Below are 18,926 nucleotides of genomic sequence, written 5' to 3'. Positions count from 1 at the left end.
TTTAAATTTACATTTTATATTTACTTGGGTTATCTTTGTCTTATATTACAATTTGTTTTACGCCAATGCGTATTTCCGTTCGGTTGTCATGGTAATATGATAGTTGTTGTAATATGACGAACACGGCAGGTCGTGATTGGACATCCGACAACTAAGGTGTAACCATGACAACAGGCTAAACTAGCTAGTTATTGTGCGATAATTGCTTAGTATTGTGCGATTGGCCTTAAAAAGCGATTCGGTCAACAAACTGCGCACATGCTGCACACAATAAACGATATATCTGCACATATCGTAAACACTTCTTTTTCTGCACCTGCAGCGCAAAGGATAACGGTGAATAGGAATCCCAGTCTTTTTCCTTTTTGACACCGCCGGGCTACTGTACTCTTTTGAGACAATCGCTGGTAGCAAACCAACGATAACCCACAGCCCCTTTGCGAACAGGTGAAAGTATCCTCAGGCAGTTTTCGTGTGAGTAATCCTTCTTTAACACAAGTCAGTGAGCGCATTAAAAAAAGGAGATCAACGTGAGTCCACGCTTGTGCTTTTAACTGACATGGAGCGGCACTTTTGCACTTGTTTAGGAGCTAACAACACCGGCTAAGCCTTAGCTGGGTTACGCTGCTGCTATGCGATGCTAATTTAGCTGTGTCCACTGACTGTTTGTAACGGAGCTCTTTAAATGTTTTACATTTATCTGTACTGCTGTCTGTTGTCATAAGATCACAGTGCTGACTAGGTGTGTAGCTTTGTATAGAGGTGTTGGCTGAAATACTGTGGTACTAAAAAAGGGGAAAAAAACAACAACAAACAAACAAACAAACAGGTTGTGAATATTCGCTAACTCGTCATTTTATGACCTGCTCCAAGTTATTCTGAATAAACTGTTGTACATTTATCTGCTTTCATCATTCAGTTTGCCTTCTCGCGATGGCATCGTCTGCAATGATCACAGTCCCCACTACAGCATCCCGCTTTGCCCTGCTACAGATAGATTCAGATTCGGATTCCGACACCTCCGAGTCGGGGAAGGCTACCACCAAAACTGGACGGGACTCCTCTGGGAAGCCCCGACAAGGAAAAGCAGGTGCAGCCGGAGGGAAAGCTGCTCAGGGCAATGACAAGAAGAAAGACAAGAAGAAGAAGAAGAAAGAGCAGCAGCAGAGTGAGGCAAATGAGGTGAATGAGTGAGATGAACAGCCTGTAGCTCTCTGCCTCTTACATATGTGTTATTTTGCAGTGACATGAAGAAAGATCAGGCTCTTGAGTCGTTTCACTTCTCCTGAAGCGAAACTGCAGAGGGCAGGGAGAGGTAAACAGGTTGTGGTTTGTTTTTGGTGTGCTCGCTACTAAAGAAGTGAAACAAATGCTGTTCTTCAGATGGTAAATACGTAAGTTGTATTTCGTTGAGGTCATTAAAATTTTATATTGGAAAGTGCAATAATACAGAGAAAACCTCAACATTCAGACACACCCCTATGAGTTTTAACATCATTTGGTGATGGTTGCGAAACTAGTCTGTGGTTATCAGCGCTGAACTTATCTAAAGCTATTACATTGCAGAAGCCTACATACCAAGTCCTCATAAATGAGCATGCAGGTATGCTTTCTGCCGTCTTGGTGACACTGATATCTGGCTAGATTTTTAATCAAAGCTGCCAGTGAGATAGCTTTCATGTTTAATAAATAAAATAACATAGGAGTAGACAGCATCCAGTGGATTTTGCGGACTAAATTCTTATATGGAATTGGTCCAATCCCAGGAAAAAATACTAAATAACAGCAAATTGGCTTCAGCACAGTTAATCAGTTCAAAGTGCAAGTTTTCTGTTTTTTGTTTTTGCATCTCACAGCTTATATTGTTATGTGACTGTAGTTAGACAGAAATTAGCCTTATATAAGCAGGGAGTTAAACGTGATCTTGCTTCAGAATCTGTAATGTGAAGATTTGAAGACTGTCTCCTTGGACTCTGTAAATATTTAAAAACATCTATACATCCATCCATCCATCCATCCTCATCCGCTTTATCCGAGATCGGGTCGCGGGGGCAGCAGCCTAAGCAGAGAAGCCCAGACCTCCCTCTCCCCAGCCACCTCCTCCAGCTCATCCGGGGGAACACCAAGGCGTTCCCAGGCCAGCCGAGAGATATAATCTCTCCAGCGTCCTGGGTCTGCCCTGGGCCTCCTCCCGGTGGGACATGCCCGAACACCTCACCCAGGAGGCGCCCAGGGGCATCCTTATCAGATGCCCGAACCACCTCAACTGGCTCCTTTCGATGTGGAGGAGCAGCGGCTCTACTCTGAGCCCCTCCCGGATGGCCGAACTTCTCACCCTATCTCTAAGGGAGAGGCCAGCCACCCTTCGGAGGAAGCTCATTTCCGCCGCTTGTATCCGCGATCTCGTTCTTTCGGTCACTACCCACAGCTCGTGGCCATAGGTGAGGGTCGGGACGAGATCGACGGTAAATTGAGAGCTTCGCTTTTACACTCAGCTCCCTCTTCACCACGACGGACCGGTGCAGCGTCCGCATCACTGCAGCCGCAGCACCAATCCGCCTGTCGATCTCCGGCTCCCTTCTCCCATCACGCGAACAAGACCCCGAGATACTTAAACTCCTCCACTTGGGGCAGGAACTCATCCCCGACCCGGAGTGGGCACTCCACCCTTTTCCGGCTGAGAACCATGGCCTCAGATTTGGAGGTGCTGATCCTCATTCCCGCTGCTTCACACTCGGCTGCGAACCGTTCCAGTGCGAGCTGGAGGCCCTCACCCGATGAAGCCAACAGAACCACATCATCCATAAAAAGCAGAGATGAGATTCTGAGGCCACCAAGTGAAAGCCCTCCGCCACTTGGCTGCGCCTAGAAATCCTGTCCATAAAAATTATGAACAGAATCGGTGATAAAGGGCAGCCCTGGCGGAGCCCATCACCCACCGGAAACGAGTCCGACTTATTGCCGGCAATGCGAACCAAACTCTTGCAACGGTTGTATAGGGATCGAATGGTATGGATATGTATATATATGTGTGTATATATGTATATGTTTGTGTGTGTGTGTGTGTGTGTGTGTGTGTATATATGTATATATATATATATATATATATATATATATATATATATATATATATATATATATATATATATATATATATATATATATATATATATATATATATATATATGTATGTGTGTGTGTATATATATATATTTTTTTTTTTTTGTGTATGTATGTATGTATGTGTGTGTGTGTGTATTTTTATTTTTCAATCTGTTTTGTAATGAACTGGTCAATAATATATATATACATATATTATTGACCAGTTCATTACAAAACAGAATGGGGAAAATAAAAATGTTCAGCTCTGACAATAACAGTGTTGCAGCACAATTAAAAGGAATGTGTTCAGGCCCAACACCCACTTAAACACATTAACAAATCCTCCTCCACTCCACAGACACAAACCACAGGCAGCATACATCCTGAGAAAACAGACCGTTTTTTGTTGTTGCTGCGCGCACAAAGACAAGTTGATGGTTGATGGTTTCTACAGCTAACCACAGAATTTGTGTTTATATCAATAGTGATGACATCATGTTGTTTTATCTTTCTTTCTATTAGTTGCGTAATCTGGCCTTCAAAAAGATTCCTCAGAAATCTTCTGCCCCTCCTCCCTGTATGACGCTGTCAGGAATAGCCAGTGAACTTCTCAATCCTACGTCGGTGGACCATGATACACCGTCGGAGGGTTGGCAGCAGTGGAAGCGGAGAGACGAGCAGGTAAGAAATGACAACTACTCACATTACAGATGAGTGAGATAGTAAAACTTGTATGACTGTCCCTCATAGAGCAGCACAGATCACACCTGACCTTACACACAACACAAAAAGTCCTTAAAATTCAATGTTCTCCCTTTTCTTTTAGATAACCACAGAATTATATGAAGCAGACTTGGAAAAGGCCTTGATTTTAAGTAAACTGGAGTATGAACAACAGAAGCAGGTACGCTGCAGAAAAACACTAATATTCTCATTTTGAAAGCCACATTTGGGGGCACAGATGTCAGAGCGGAAACATTTTACATTGTGCTGTATGTTCACTTTTACGTAAGTCGTACATCCCTCTGACACACCTGTGACACGTTCACTTAAATTATAAGTCAGCATATTACCTTATTCCTTCTTCATGTTGGTGATTAAAGGATCTTGTTTTAAATGACTCTGCTGGAGTTTCTGTAGATTAAAAAACAAAACAGAATTCATTTCTGGTATCAAAGCAAGAACTTGAGCCAACTGAAGTCAAAGCACCTGCTTTCATTCATCAGAGCAACACAAACACGTCCTCGCCAAAGTCACGGGCAGGAAAAGAAGGTGGAGGCAAGAAGGACAAAAAGAAGAATCAGCAGGCAAAAGACAAAAAGACAGTTTCTCTGCAAGACTTCCAGGCTGAAAGCAGTGCAGGTGAGACCAGCTTACTATTACTTTAAAGTCTTATATATGGACCTCATATATATGATTTACTACATTGCATATAATTGTTATTTTTTTGTAACTAGTTATTGCATTGTGTTTTCTTTTTGCAGAGAATTTAAGTAGAAAACAAGAGAAAGAGGTGAGCAGGCTCCACTCTATGTTTACTTTATATTTTATAGATAGATTGCACAGAAATGTGAGGGACGAATTAAAGATAATATTAATTTTTTAATGTTTTGTTTGTAACTTTAAAAAAATGTCGTCAACCAAATTACCTTCCAGGACTCCAGAACGGCTAATTTAGCATTGGGAGTTGGGCAGGACGAACGTTTTTTTAATAAGTTGGAAGATGATGTCAGTCGGATAATCCAACGGGAGAAAAGACGCGAGCAGTATACAAACAGCCAGGGACAAGAAGTCAGCACGTCAACAGAACATGAACCAGTGAGTGGACACAAGTACAACAAAATACTCACGTAGCTCTCTCATTAACTCGGGTATGTAAGTTAGCTTTTCCTTTGAGTTTTGGTTAGTGATAAACTTCCTCAAGGTACATCTGAAAAGCTGTTTGTGAAACTGTATACACGCACCATCACCAAAGTGAAGTTTCTTTTTCTTTACTTGCTGATTTTATTTCATGTTTTTCTTCCTGTTAGGACCCCAGAGCGGAGCAGCTGAAGTATGAGCTGGAGAAGAAAGACCAGGAAATTGATAAGCTGAAAAAAAACATTTCACAGTGGGAGGTCAGCAGCCATAAACAGTTATCTCATCTATTCATTTTTCAGTTTCATAAGAAATATTTACTTGGGTTATCTTTGTCTTATATTACAATTTTTTTTTTTATTCCTGTATGATGAGTCACAAAAAGGAAATTTGATTTTCACAGCTGTAGAAACGGTGAAGTTAACCAGAAAAGTCTCTGCATGTTTAAAGCCAAACAGGTTGGCTTTAGTGTTGATTTGTCATCATCATTGAGATGTTCTAACTCAACTCACGTAGGCTGTGGGCTGCTTGAACATGGCACTGTTAGTTAGTGTGGACTTCTTCTGTAAAAAAAAAAAAAAAAAAATATGTTTACATATAATTTTCAACTTCATATTTTTATCACTGGACTCTACTAAAGTAGCTTTGGATGATTCATAATTCAAAAATACTATTTTTCTCATGCTTGCCTTTGTTCAGCCCTGTTTGACTGTGTGAAAATAGCAGTTTTAGTTCCTCTCCCTGCGAGCCACTTTCCGCTGATTTGCTGCCCTTTAAACAGCACAGAGCCAAAGCTGTGAGTCTGAGATAACCACGTTAATGAATCCACTCTCAGTAACACAATACAGAGACAAGAGTTGAAAGAAAATGTCAGAACATGAGCATGTCGATCAGTCTGAAGCCTGAGCTTTTGGCTTATTTCACTCGTCGTTGAAACTATGTGCATGTTTAATATGAGCATCCACCACTGTAACACTGTGACAGAAAAAAGGAAAGGTGACCACACCTGCAGCCAACACTTCTTGCCTCACTGTTGTGTCCAGTGCTACAAAAAGAATCTTTCTTTTCGTCTCTGCAGGTAAAATACAAAGAGGTGAAAGCAAGAAATGCTCAGCTGCTGAAGATGCTGCAGCAGGGAGAGAGTGAGTTTGATAACACAGTAGATACAGTTTGGTCCAAAAGTATTTGAACAATGACACTTTTTTTGTTGTTGTTGTAATTTTTCTTTTGTACAACAAGACAACACTTCTGGATTTTAAATCAAACAATCGAGATGTGAGTGAGGTGCAGACTTCTGCATTAAAGGTTTCCGAATTATGGATATATTTATGCACAGTCCTCCATTTTCAGTGACTCAAAAGTAATAGCAGAATTGACTGACTAGCATTTTCATGGACAGGTAAGGCCTGTTCCCGTCTTATTTCATGATGAATGAAGTAGATGAAAGCTGCTGTTCTAAGTGAACTTGCATTTCTTAACTTTTCCCTCCAACTCCTAATAAGAGGTCCAAAGAAAAGTCATTTAAGTAAGAGTGACCTGCAAACAAAGGTAGGATTGACTCTGAATATAGAGGAATATGTATATTGTTGTCTGCAATTCCTAAACAACAAATGTAATGTGTTTGTCTGCGATTGAGTCACATCTCAGTTGTCTTGATTTAAAACCCACTGTGGGGGTGAATCATTGTCCAAAAAGTGATTGTTTTGACTTTCCTTTCCTTTCCTTTCCTTTCCTTTCCTTTCCCCTCCTTTCCTTCCCTTTCCTTTCCTTTCCTTTCCTAATGAAGATATCGTGTGTGATGTTTCTGTTCCTTCTCTTTTTCAGTGAAAGACAAAGCAGAAATTCTTCTACAGGTAGAGGAGCTACTGCATATTAAAGAAGAGCTGTCTTCACAGGTCTGTAACTGTGTAACCAAGTGAGTGAGTGTGTGGGGGGGGATTCTAAATATTTATATTTGTAAATCTGTGTTTTTCATTTTAATTAGGTAACATTATTACACGCTGCCCTCGAACAAGAGAGATCTAAAGTAAAAGGACTGCAGTCAGAACAACCAAAGCACCAGGTGAGAGTACAAATACTCTTCTGTGTGGTATCTTCATTATAGGAGAGAAGAACTGGTGTTAAAGTGTTGTCTCCATCTTCATTTACGATGAACTGACTGCATACTAGTTTATGGTCATGCATGCACCTCATTGCTTTCGTGGATTTCTGTAGAAACTGTGGAAACCTAACAGAGAAACTTCAGCCTGTAAGGCAGGTAAAGTCAGAAAGTGTCAGCGTAAGTAAGCCAAAGGACAGAAACATAAAGAGTTTACTCGGCCCAGTCAGGGGAAAGGTGAGCTTAGATTCAGGTCAGAGCATTTGAACACTTTTTTTCTTGGTTTTTGAGTTATTATGATTTCTTTTTTTTTCTTTTTTCCCCAGTTGATAAAGACTGTGTTTGCCTCATTTATGTTCTGTTTCTACATCCATCTTTTGACTTGAATTAATAAAAGCACACACACAGACCTCCTGATATCCATAAATAATTGTGTCCTTTCTGCAATTTTCTGTTTCACAGGGAAACAAGAAAGGGAAGAAAGGCTCAGAGGCAGATCTATGAAGGTTTCAGAAGGAAAATGCCTGAAAACAAAATGAAATAAACAAATGAAGAAACCCCTGAAGAATATTCCCACTATTGATCGAAATCAGGGTTCTTTTTTTTTTTATTTTAAATTCTTAGACTCCTGGTCAGCCTGTAATGCATGCCCTCCCTAAACACACACACACACACACACTAACAGAAAAAGCTAGATTTGGCACGATATGTTACACAATTAAATACGATTTACAAGAGGCTTTCTGAAATATCGACAAACGTTCTAAGCTTGTGTTAAAGTAGCTGCTTGGCACATCGTGCTGCCCTCTTCAGGCCTTAGAGTGCCTCTGGATCTCCTGTACTGTCGAAGGCTCTGTGCCTGATCTTTAAAGGTTTTGTTGCCAAAATGACACGTGTGTAATGCAAAGTTGTTTTGTTTCTTTATTTTCCCACTGTTAAGTAAATAAATTACTTTTTCAGTGAAAATGTGGTTTTACTTTTTGTGTGTGAAAGCATGGAGGAGCCTTGGAGAAATTTAAAAAAAAAAAGTGTAAAAGTGCCTCAAACAAGCCAAAAAATTGTATTTGAGTCATTAGATGTTAACATAAGCCAGATGAAAATAAGATACTTTAAAACTTCTTGGGTCAAATCTCAAAAGGAAGAAAGATTTAAAAAATTTGAGACTATTGCCATCAACTACCACTTATCACCTGTGCGTCACCTTTGGAGGCTGTTAAAATTATAATGATTCATTATTATTCCTGGATTGAGAGTTTAAAAGTGAACTGAGAGCATCTAGGATTTGAACTGCTGTCTGATTTTTATGGTGCACTATATCTTTAAGTTAAGTCCGGTTACATAACTGGCTTATTATTAAGTATGATTTTTTTTTTTTTTTTTAAGTCTATGTGCACTCAAAAACTGTTATAACCGGCAGCAGGGGCATCAGATCTGTGCATAGTAGCAACTAGGTGTGGGCTTTGCGTGTCCACCTCAGTGACCGGTGTGGCCACAGCTGCCACACATCCGCACAACTTATTGCCGAGTCATCGGGACAGACACGCAGTCCGCGTCGGGACCGTGCGCTCCTGGTCTGCACCGTCTTTAAAGCCCCGCGGGCCGGACAAGTGATGTCGGCAGCAGTGAAAGACGAAACTACAACATCGAGACACCGCCGCAGGGCTGAAAGGATCCACGTTACCGTCACAAGTGTCACGGAGAGCAGAGACTTCATCGTTAGAGGAGACTGCACCGTCAGACAGGTCAGGGAAGCACGATCAGCCAGCTGGCCTCAGAGCCTTGTAATAATAATAATAACAGGCTGACAACGTCACTGAGACTTATTTTCATGCCATAATAAACTGAAATTAATGTTTTTGTTAATTTACGTGGCTAAAGCACTAAAGGGGCAGATCATTAAAGGCGCTAATGTGGTATAGAAATTGGAATTGGGCTCATGTGCAGCACAGAGTGCTAATACAGATTTATTATGTGAAAGTGACTCTGCACGTGGGAAGATAGTTTTGAATGGAATAACTGTGTGAAAAGGGGCAAAAAAAATTGTTTTTAAAAAAGTATTTAGCATGAAGTTGATGACTAGCTAAAGAGTGGCCCTGAATCCAGTAACAAAATATAATTCAAAGGCCACTTCATTAGTTACATCTGGACGCCCTTTTTCCCTTCAAAACTTCTTTAAGTTCGTGGTATAGATTCAACAAGGTGCTGGAAACAGTTATCAGCATCTTCACATGACATGAGCGCATCACACAGTTGTTGTTGTACATCACAGGGGGTGGCTGTAGCTCAGGAGCTAGAGCACGCCATCTACTAACCAGGAGGTTGGTTCAGTCCTTTTATATCTGCGTGCTAAATATCCTGGAGATACTAACCCCAAGTTGGTTTCTGATGCATCTATCAGAGTGTAAATGTGTGTGTGTATGTTTGATAGAAACCATCTAAGCACAGTGCTGTTGTATGAATGGATGAATGAGGCGTGTTGTACATAGGAACCAGTCCATTTATCATTTACATCCATGTGTGACGTCCCAAAGGTGCTCCACTAGATTGAGGTCTGGTGACTGCGGAAGTCATTTGAGTACAGTGAACTCATTGGCATGTTCAGGACACCAGTGTGAGGGGATTTGAGTTTTGTGGTATGGCTCCTTATCGTGCTGTAAACAGCCATCAGAAGATGGATAAAGGGTCACCTTGGGTCACAGTGACCACCAACTGTACTCGGGTAGGCTGTGGTGTTTACGTGAAGCTCAGCTGTACTAAGGTACCCAAAGTGTGCCAGTGAAATATCCCCCGCACCATTACTACACCACCACTGGCGAAACCTCTGATACAAGACAGGATGGATCAATCATTTCCTGTTGTCTACCCCAGATTCTGACTGTGTAACATTTGAATTTCACAGCAGAAACTGAGACTCTTCAGAGCAGGCAATGTTTTTCCAATCTCATACTGTCCAGTTTTGCTGAATCATACCCTCAGTTTCCCATTCTAAACTGACAGGACTGGAACCTGCTGTGGTCTCCTGCTGCTGTAGCCCATCTTCTTCAAAGTGTGACGTGTTGTGCGTTCAGAGACGCTCTTCTGCATGCCTTGGTTGTAATTAGGGGTTATTTGATTTGTTGCGTTCCTTTCAGCTTGAAGAAGTCTGGCCATTCTCCTCTGACCTCTGACATCAAAAAGACATTGTCACCCAGATAATGACCACTATTTTCTCTTTTTTGGATCATTCTCTGTAAACCCTAGAGACAATTATGTGCTAAAATCCCAGGAAATCAGCAGTTTGTAAAGTGCTCAGACTACCATGTCTTTCTCAAACAACCATCGCCAGATTCTAAGTCACATCACCTTTCTTTCCTATTCTGATGCTCTCAACATCAGCAGCATGTTTGAACTTCAGCAGGTCATTTTGGTCATGTTTACTACTCTAAATGTTTGTGACTGGCTGATTAGATATTTGTGTTTAACTCACAGCTGAATAGGTGTACCTAATGAAGTGGCCACTGATTGTATGTTATTATATGTATATGGATGTATTCAGTGGGTTTACTGTTGTCACACCATTCAAAATCATATATTGGATTGTAGTTATTGGTTTGTTAATGTGTATATCACTTAAATCTTTCCGTCAGAGATGATTATATTACATGTACGCTTTATTTATAGTCAAACAGCATAATGTGCTGTATGGAATGCCAGGACTGCCAAAATGAATTAATTCAATACACCATTAAATAATAATTAAATGTGTCAATAAGTAATTAAATGTGTCAATAATTAATTAAAATTGGAATTAATTAATTAAATACATATTTATGACATATTTAATTAATTAATTATTGACACATTTAATTAATTATTTAATGGTGTCTTTTAATTAATTCATTTTGGCAGTCCTGGCATTCCATAACTATGTAGATTCCTATTTTAAAATCTTCAAAATGATAATTCACTGAATTCCTAAAATAAATGGTGTGAAGTGCAGAGTGCAATATTTGCTTCCAAAATATAGTAGAATTTAAGCAGAAAACAGCATAACCTGAATCACTTAAAGTAGAAGTACACTGGAACTGTACTTAAGTAAAGTCTTGAATAGTCACTCTCTGCTACATTGAATTACTGGTTCTTTCACTGCCCTCATCTAATGGTTTTGTTGGAGAGACCCCAGGATGGAAGTTATATTGGCTGGTGCCACCCAAGGCCCCTGTCTGGACATGCCCCTGGTGTCTTTGCTGCTGATTTTTGGGCTGGTACAATGAATGATGTGTGTTTCTGTGTGTGCAGTTTAAATGGGGTCTGTCAGAGCACCTGGGAGCCTCAGCGGAGGAGCTGGTCCTGATCCACTCTAGTCGAGTCCTCAAAGACTCTGAACCCTTGAGTCACCTTAAAGGACAGAATGGGTCGGTACGCCTTAGCATGATCCAAAGGTATGGACAACCTGCTCTGTTTATGGCATGGGCTCATGCTGTTGCTAGTAATAAACCAACATTTGGTATTAATAAAGATAAAGAAAATGGTTGCGACTGCCTTAAAAATATAGGTCCAGATGTACTAAAAGGAGCAATATTGTGTGCATCCAATCACCCAAATAGTGCTCATAGGAGTTTCACTTTTCTGTTTGGCTTCTGTTTGGCTAAAATGTCTGTGCAGAGAGCAGGGAATATATAAATAATATATAATATAAATATATAAAAATATATAGCCTCATGAAAAACTACAATAAAACTCAGTAAAATAAAATATTAAAATAGAGCAAATAAAATATTAAATTTGTCAGAATTTAATGAGTGTCTTCCTAAAGCAAATCAAATAAATCTATGAAAAAGCTGGGGAAACTACTTATTACTTTGGAAGTTTGTGGAAGGTGAGATTTTGGAGTACAGGGAGAACATTACGTATAAGTCACATTTTAGGTCGTATATATAAAGCACTGGTAGTGTCTCCCACTTTGTCCCACATCAACGTACGTTTTGCTCCACTTTTAATTTGATAGAATCTGATCACCCCACCATCACATGAAGTATTAAACAAAATATTATGTCTGCAAAGATTCTCAGTCAGAGATCTGCACACTCTGTCTGCTCTTTAAAATTAAAATTGTAGAAGTAATTTTAAGTAATAAGTAACTTCTGCCTTCAGGTTCCTTTGATTTACAATCTATTTATACCAAACTTATGTTTTAAAAAAACAACTGGGTATCTGTCTTAGACCTCAGCATTCCTCTGCTCCACCTCCCACTGACCCAGACCTCGACCCTGAACCGGATAACATCACACCTTCCCCTACTTCTCCTCTCTGCCTGGGTAAGATGTGCAGAACACGGGAACTCTTCTCGCCTTTAACTATTTTCATAAGTCTAGTTTGTGGTTCTCATTTCTCCAGACTTCTCTGTTTGAGCTTCAGCTGCTGCTCTGTACTCAGCTCCTCAGTGAACTTACAATCTGTCATTCTGTTCCACCTTGTTTCTGTAGTAGAAGGTCTGGACAGCCTTGTCCTTGAAAACAGTGGGACTAGCTTCTTCCCAGAGCTCCAGCGCCAGATGGAGAACAGATTGCTGGCTGACCCAGAAATGATGCACCGTCTCCTGGGCAGCCCCTTTGTGCAGAGCACCCTCTCCACCTCCAGCCCTCAACTTATCAGACAGCTCATTCTGTCTAATCCCCAAATTCAGCAGCTCCTGCAAACAAACCCAGAAGTGAAAGATATGCTTAACGACGAAGATGTCATAACACAGGTGGGTATAGTAGGTGTCAGAGCATTGGAACATCTGTACTAACATTAGACTAGACACTTGCAAAAATGTTGTTATTTTAACCTTTCTAATTTCACTGCAGTATGAATACAGTTGCCTCCTCCTCGCCTGATTTCTCCCTCCGATATTTTGAGTATGTTTTTGCACTTATCTCTCTCTCTTTCCAGTTGCTGGAGCTCATCAAGAACCCTGACATGATAGAAGAAATGATGAAAAATGAGGACAAAGCTTTAGAAAATTTGCAGTCAGAGCAGGAAAATCCTGAAGTCATTACTGGCAATTCTGACCCAGAAGCAAAATTACAGGTGTGACTTTGAAAATGATGATTATTATTAGGTCAGGTTAAACTTATCTTGTATGCTTAACCTGTTTTCTTTTTAATATCTGCTTTGTCTTTTACCAGAAGGTAGGAGCATCTGCATCAGTGACTACATCACCCAGAAATCACCACATACTGGAGGGTGAATCCAATCAGATGTTCTTTGGTCGCTCGACAGATCCTCTCAGTGAACTGACTGCCACATCCAGAGCTGGTTCAAACTCTCAAAGCAGCATCACAGCAGGCATGAGCTTTATGCTTGAGGCATTCTTAGGTTATATGTTTTTTAATGTGTTAAATATTTTAAAGATATCATTGAACTTCTTTTTAAAATATTCTATTAATGGCTTCCTGCTTCAGGCATGCAGTCACTGCTGGAAGAGATCACTGCCAGTCCAGGTCTACTGGAGAGCCTGCTGTCTGGGCCATACGTCAGCAGTCTTTTAAACTGCCTTAGCCAGAACCCTGACCTGGCTGCACAGGTGATGCATGGACACTTTAATTCTTAAATGTGCAGTATTTTCACTAGGTAACTGCAGGACAACATTTCCTTCTTCCTAAACAGCAGAGATGTCTTATATAGTCCATCCTGCTTTCATTTTTATATTGTTGCAGATGCTTCTGAGCCACCCTTTGTTGGCTGGAAATCCTCAGCTGCAGCAGCAAATGAGAAAGGAGATCCCTGTCTTTCTGCAGCAGGTCTGCTTATTCCTCTCACTGTTAACCTGCTGTCTTTCAGCTGGATTAGATGTCTGCATTACATTAGGAACACTAATAATTTTCTTGTTCCTGGACAGATGCCATGGCTTTTTGTAAAATGCATGTAGATATGATCATCTTTAGTAATGTAGGAAAATGATTCTACTCTGACTCCGCTGCTCAGTGGGTATGATTAATAACTTTGCCATTATCAATAATGTGCAGATGCAGGCTCCAGAGCTGCTCTCGGCCATGTTGAACCCCAGAGCCATGGAGGCTCTGTTGCAGATCCAACAGGGCTTGCACACTCTGGCTACAGAGGCTCCAGCTCTCATACCTGCGTGAGTAAAAACAACCTAAGGAGATCTATTGTGATGGAAGAACAGAGAAACCTTATCGCCAGTCTTGCCCGTCATGCAGGAATGCTCTCGGAAACACTGGAACAGGTATCGGTGCCGCTTCTGAGCATCCATCTGACTCCACTCCGAACAGCCAATCAGGAAGTGGTCAACAGGCTGCTTCAGCGACAGAGCAGCAGCAGCAGCAGTTTGTACAGCAGATGCTACAGGCCCTGGCTAACACTAATAACGAGGTACTACCTTATAAACTTTTTGTCTGTCTCCAACGTTGAGCCTCAATTTAAAATATCAGTAGTAAATAGCATTTTGACACTAAATGAGAATTTCCCTTAGGCAGGCAAATGATACACGCCTTTGATATTTAGTGATTCAGTACTTTTAAAAAACTACGCAGTGTAAAGAGTGACTGACTGTTTGATATCAGCTTGCATTAACAGCTGCTGGTATGAATGTGGATAAATTAGAGTACCACACTACATCTCATGGAGCCAGATGATGTCTAATTTGTTCAGTGGTTTAAACTATTATACATTTTAACCTACTGAAGCAGGTCCAGCTGGGCCTCAGTGACTCAAATTCTAGTTAATCGTTAAAGTTTCAGAGTCAGTGCTTCTACTTGTGGATTTGTTTAGTGGGTTACAGCCCCGGTAGAGTCGCTGATTTCTGGTGGGAAGGAAGATGGCATTAGTCTTTCCCTTTCTTAGATACTGACGATTTTTTCCTGCAGAACCACTAAACTCGGCTGAGTGCTCCCAGCCTTCAGCTCTGGTGGTTATTGCCACAGAGCTTTTTGCTGCTTACTCCAGTGTGTGAAGGAGTGTGGTCTGACAAACTTATTGACTTATTTCCCTTTTTTGCTTTAGATTTTATTGCAGTGCTCCTTTTTTATCCCCCTGCAGCAGCGGCTTGGCCATCTCTTTGAGTTCAATTATTCATAAAAAACTTTTTTCATGCCACCTCCTCTCCTTTTCCTCCCCAAAACATTTATTTTTGTTTCCCACATCGCCTGGATCGCCTGCTTCTGATTCATATCCAGAGGTTTTTGCACCTGAAGGGAGACTCATACCCAAATACCCAGAAACAAAACTGGGTGTCTGGGTAAACAAAATCACTAAATCTGGGAAGGTTTATTAATTTTTTCCCATTTGTTTAAAAGGATTCACAATTAAATCGCTAATCATGATCTCATTTTGACTTCTTTCACACATTATTTTAATAAGTAAGACTTTAAATAACTCTCATGTCATGTTGTGTCAGGTCCATCACACAGAGAGAGAGTTCAAGGAGGAGCTGGAGCAGCTGAGCTCAATGGGCTTCAGAGACAAGAAGGCGAACCTTCAGGCCCTCATCAGCACAGGAGGAGATCTCACCACTGCTATACAACACCTGCTCAGTCTCTGACACATATTCATCAGTGCAAGTGTACACAAATACAGACATCGACAATAAACATAAGCACCTACACAACAGAACGCTATGATAAGAAATAATTCACCTGTACTGATTATAAAGTGCTCTGCAAAAGCTAAAAACATAAGAGAATAAAAAGCCATACTTACTTGATGCACTTTCAAAAACTAACTTATATCACACACATCATGTTAAACTCTGTTTGTTGTCCTACACTTACACTTTAAACTTCACTTAAACAAACTAAAGGTCTGAGGATGGTGAGCGCTGTATGCATTTATGATATTGAGGTACATGTAAAACTGACTGAGAAGTGAGACACCAGTAGGAGGATTTTTACATCCTTATTGTCCTTGAAGTGTGAGTGTTTGGGTTAATATTAGAAACAAGAAAATACAATGCCTTTCACTGTCTTATATGCACCGGTCTTGGTCTGTGCAGACTCAAAATTCCCCAAAAGTTGAGACACGATGTAAAATGTAAATAACACCAGAATACAATAATTTGCAAATCTATTATGCCCATTTTAGATTTGATGGTATCATCCTTCCCAAAAAAGTTGGGTCAGGGTTTACCACTGCGTAACATCCCCCTCTTCTTTTATCAGTCTGTAAAAATCTGGGAACCGAGGAGACCAGCTGCTGGACTTCTGGGAGAGGAATGTTGTGTTTCTTTGTTGTATTTTTCACAATCCTCCAAATGTTTCCAGTTGGTGAAACATCTGAATGGCAGGCCAGCTCAGTACCCAGACTCTTCTACTGAGTCGTGCTGTTGTAATAGATACAGTCTGCATTAGCACTGTGTTGCTGAACTAGAAAAGCTGTCATCTGGATGGAGCATACGCTGCTCTAGGACCTGTACGTACCTTTCAGTGTTGATTTGCAAACTTCCAATTCCTACGCACTGATGCACTCAAGTATCATCAGTCATTTTTGAACTAAACGGCGATAACAAGCGAGATAGTTTTAGACAGTTTTCAGCGTCCGTATTTTCCAGAATTTAAAAATAAAATTTTTGTGACCACATAAAAATTTTCCACGTTGTCCATTTTAAATGAGCTTTGAAAAAATGGCAGCTTTTCTGGATCACTGTACACACACGGCTTCTTCGTTGCATTTAACCTGCACGGTGAACTGTCTTCACAGACAGTAATTACTGGAAGTGTTCCTGATCACATGCGGGGATGTCCAAGACAGAATCATGTCTGGTTTTAATGCAGTCCAGATTTTTTAGAATTTTTTTGATAATATTATGACAAAATATTCAAAGTCTTCACATTTTTGCATTGTGGGAAAGTATCAGAATTATTCCACAAATTGTAAATTCAGTTTTTTGGTGAATCACAGGCCACTTTATTTCTGACAAACTCTGCCTCTCGAAGATGCTCTTTTTATACTCCATCACGTTACTGACCTGTTACGAATGAACAAAATCAGATGTAAAATGGGCTTTCAATGTTTTGTTTTTCCTTACTATAATGTACTTTTCTGGTCTTCCGTTGCCCCGTCCCAACTCTTTTAAGATGTGTTGCTGCCATCAAATTCAAAATGAGCTCATATTTTTCCAGAAATAGTGTGCGTTCATGAGATTTGCAGATTATTGCATTCTGTTGTTATCTACATTTTACACAACAGCCCAACTTTTTGGGAACCAGGTATGTCATAGACTGTAGACTTAAAACAATGCAGGTTTGCATAAATATCCATATTATTATATCATTATTATTATTATTATCTTTCTGCTGCCACACTTTAAAGCTCAGGCCTCTTCATGTTGCCACCTGGACAGAGTCTAATGAAAGCTTTTAGCACCCTGAGACAGTCTGATGTCCTGGATGCACGCAGAAAATTCGCACTCTCATTCTCAGCCAACAGACTGAACCAGGAGTTCAATATGTTACGTGATGTTCCCACTCTGTCTAGCTGCTACTGTGGCTTCTGCACCACAGGCTATAAAAACACTAAATAATTACAAAGTTTGTCTTCGAACGTAGACTCAGTTTAAAAAGACATTCAAAGAAAGAAGATGACTTCATGCAGAGTCCAAACCTGCTTGGACGTCAGTGTTTATCTTGAGGTTAGACGGGTACAGAAAGTGAGGTTTGCACAGCCAAGAGAAAAACACATCAGCCATGAAATGCCTGATGTGATGCTCTCCCTTAAGCTTGAGCCTCTATGCTGCAGTATTTTTGCACCATAAGGAGCGGGCTCATTTATCTCCTTGTGGATTTCATGAGCAAACAACAGACTGAGCAACATCCTTCAGATGACTCGTGGCTCTGTTGTAAACAGAACTATTAAATGCTGTTATTTACTTTGAATTCAATTCTGTTGTTTCTCATGTATGTAAATACGTGCTATTTGTTGCTGAATTTATGAGGACGCGTGGCTTTGTAAAAGATGCGTTTCCTCCACGCCTCTGTGTTCAAATATGATGTTCTGCAGTAGGGTCAAACAGCAGCATTAGTTTAGCACGATTTTCTGTGGCTACAAATTGTTCTTTTTGGGTAATAATGTATTAAGTATAAGTATGATTAAGTATTTAATCCACAAAATTGCAGAAATGACACTCCTCAAAGCTTTTCTTTCTAATATCTAAACTTGCACTACCCCACTATAAACACTAGGTGGCATTTAGAGTCTTTTAGTATGGCTTGTATGAAAATCAATTTGAATCTGAGATGTAGCAAAGTAGGTCGAAGTTAAATCATTGTTATTCTCATGTTATCGCCTACAGTGTTAAAATGTAAGCCAGAAAGCCACATCTGCATGCTCACCTCTGCAAGATATACAAACTGGGGCAAATGTGTTATTCCACTTACTGAAACTGTACAGAACCGAGCACTGAACAACATTAAAAGATGTTCTTAAACTGAGAGCGTTCCTCTGCTTTCTATTCCTGCCTTTTGGGGGCTTACAGCTACCTGACACACGGGACACGTACTCTGTCATCAGATGGATGCGCTCTGCTTGACAACCTGCATGTGTTTGTCTGTTGCCGCCAGACTGGGGGGGGGTAATCTCCAGCAAAGTGTGTGTGCGGCTGAATGTGTGAGATACGAGAGTAGCCGGGAGGGGGGGGTTTCTGGATTAGAAGCTCCAAAAATATTCGGGTTGAGGTTTGTAGATGAGTCACAACACTAAAACAGCTCCACAAGACCGAGTGCAGGTGTGAGAGAGTGTGTCTGAGTGTTTGGTCTGAGCAGTGAAGTGTTCAGGTTAAATCTATTTAATGATTCGACTTTGTCGGTGTGAAGATTTCAATCTCAGAAGAAACTTGTTATCCTGAAAATGATAAAGAAACATTCTTAGCAGAGAAGACACTGTGCAGAGTTTT

General features: G+C 40.5%; 2 protein-coding genes across 6 annotated transcripts; both read left to right on the top strand.

Annotated features, from left to right (window-relative positions):
* The first annotated feature begins 187 nt into the window (after positions 1-187).
* gkap1 (G kinase anchoring protein 1) lies at positions 188-7,630 on the top strand. 3 transcript variants are annotated; one of them, XM_039621308.1, is made up of 13 exons: positions 188-530; positions 920-1,182; positions 3,625-3,783; positions 3,929-4,006; positions 4,329-4,464; positions 4,587-4,615; positions 4,759-4,920; positions 5,133-5,219; positions 6,038-6,101; positions 6,784-6,854; positions 6,944-7,021; positions 7,174-7,294; positions 7,520-7,630. In XM_039621308.1, the coding sequence occupies exons 2-12, from the start codon at positions 934-936 to the stop codon at positions 7,243-7,245; spliced, it is 1,185 nt and encodes a 394-aa protein (XP_039477242.1). In that variant the 5' UTR covers positions 188-530; positions 920-933; the 3' UTR covers positions 7,246-7,294; positions 7,520-7,630. The 3 variants fall into 3 exon arrangements, with proteins under 3 accessions (XP_039477242.1, XP_031616169.1, XP_031616170.1); XM_031760309.2 differs by having other exon boundaries at positions 190-474; XM_031760310.2 differs by lacking the exon at positions 7,174-7,294 and having other exon boundaries at positions 195-474.
* A 968-nt stretch (positions 7,631-8,598) lies between these two features.
* LOC116336435 (ubiquilin-1) lies at positions 8,599-18,459 on the top strand. Of its 3 annotated transcripts, none has more exons than XM_039620512.1 (11): positions 8,599-8,799; positions 11,336-11,478; positions 12,260-12,354; positions 12,523-12,785; positions 12,971-13,108; positions 13,210-13,396; positions 13,483-13,604; positions 13,738-13,821; positions 14,047-14,162; positions 14,242-14,413; positions 15,438-18,459. In XM_039620512.1, the coding sequence occupies exons 1-11, from the start codon at positions 8,668-8,670 to the stop codon at positions 15,579-15,581; spliced, it is 1,596 nt and encodes a 531-aa protein (XP_039476446.1). In that variant the 5' UTR covers positions 8,599-8,667; the 3' UTR covers positions 15,582-18,459. The 3 variants fall into 3 exon arrangements, with proteins under 3 accessions (XP_039476446.1, XP_039476447.1, XP_039476445.1); XM_039620513.1 differs by having other exon boundaries at positions 13,207-13,366; XM_039620511.1 differs by having other exon boundaries at positions 13,207-13,396.
* The last annotated feature ends 467 nt before the right edge of the window (positions 18,460-18,926 follow it).

This window comes from Oreochromis aureus, linkage group 12 (genome assembly GCF_013358895.1).
Source record: "Oreochromis aureus strain Israel breed Guangdong linkage group 12, ZZ_aureus, whole genome shotgun sequence".
NCBI lineage: Eukaryota > Metazoa > Chordata > Actinopteri > Cichliformes > Cichlidae > Oreochromis > Oreochromis aureus.
Note: the sequence above shows the minus strand (reverse complement) of the source record. Positions and strands in the feature narration are given on the sequence as shown.

What these genes read in the sequence shown, in the direction of transcription:
- gkap1 (XM_039621308.1), top strand. Translation starts at nt 934, where the DNA reads ATGGCATCGTCTGCAATGATCACAGTCCCCACTACAGCATCCCGCTTT. An exon ending in GTAGAAAACAAGAGAAAGAG is followed by an intron (nt 4,616 to 4,758) that starts GTGAGCAGGCTC and finishes ATTACCTTCCAG; the next exon opens with GACTCCAGAACGGCTAATTT. An exon ending in CAGAACAACCAAAGCACCAG is followed by an intron (nt 7,022 to 7,173) that starts GTGAGAGTACAA and finishes GGATTTCTGTAG; the next exon opens with AAACTGTGGAAACCTAACAG.
- LOC116336435 (XM_039620511.1), top strand. Translation starts at nt 8,668, where the DNA reads ATGTCGGCAGCAGTGAAAGACGAAACTACAACATCGAGACACCGCCGC. An exon ending in CGCCTTAGCATGATCCAAAG is followed by an intron (nt 11,479 to 12,259) that starts GTATGGACAACC and finishes TATCTGTCTTAG; the next exon opens with ACCTCAGCATTCCTCTGCTC. An exon ending in TATGCTTGAGGCATTCTTAG is followed by an intron (nt 13,397 to 13,482) that starts GTTATATGTTTT and finishes TTCCTGCTTCAG; the next exon opens with GCATGCAGTCACTGCTGGAA.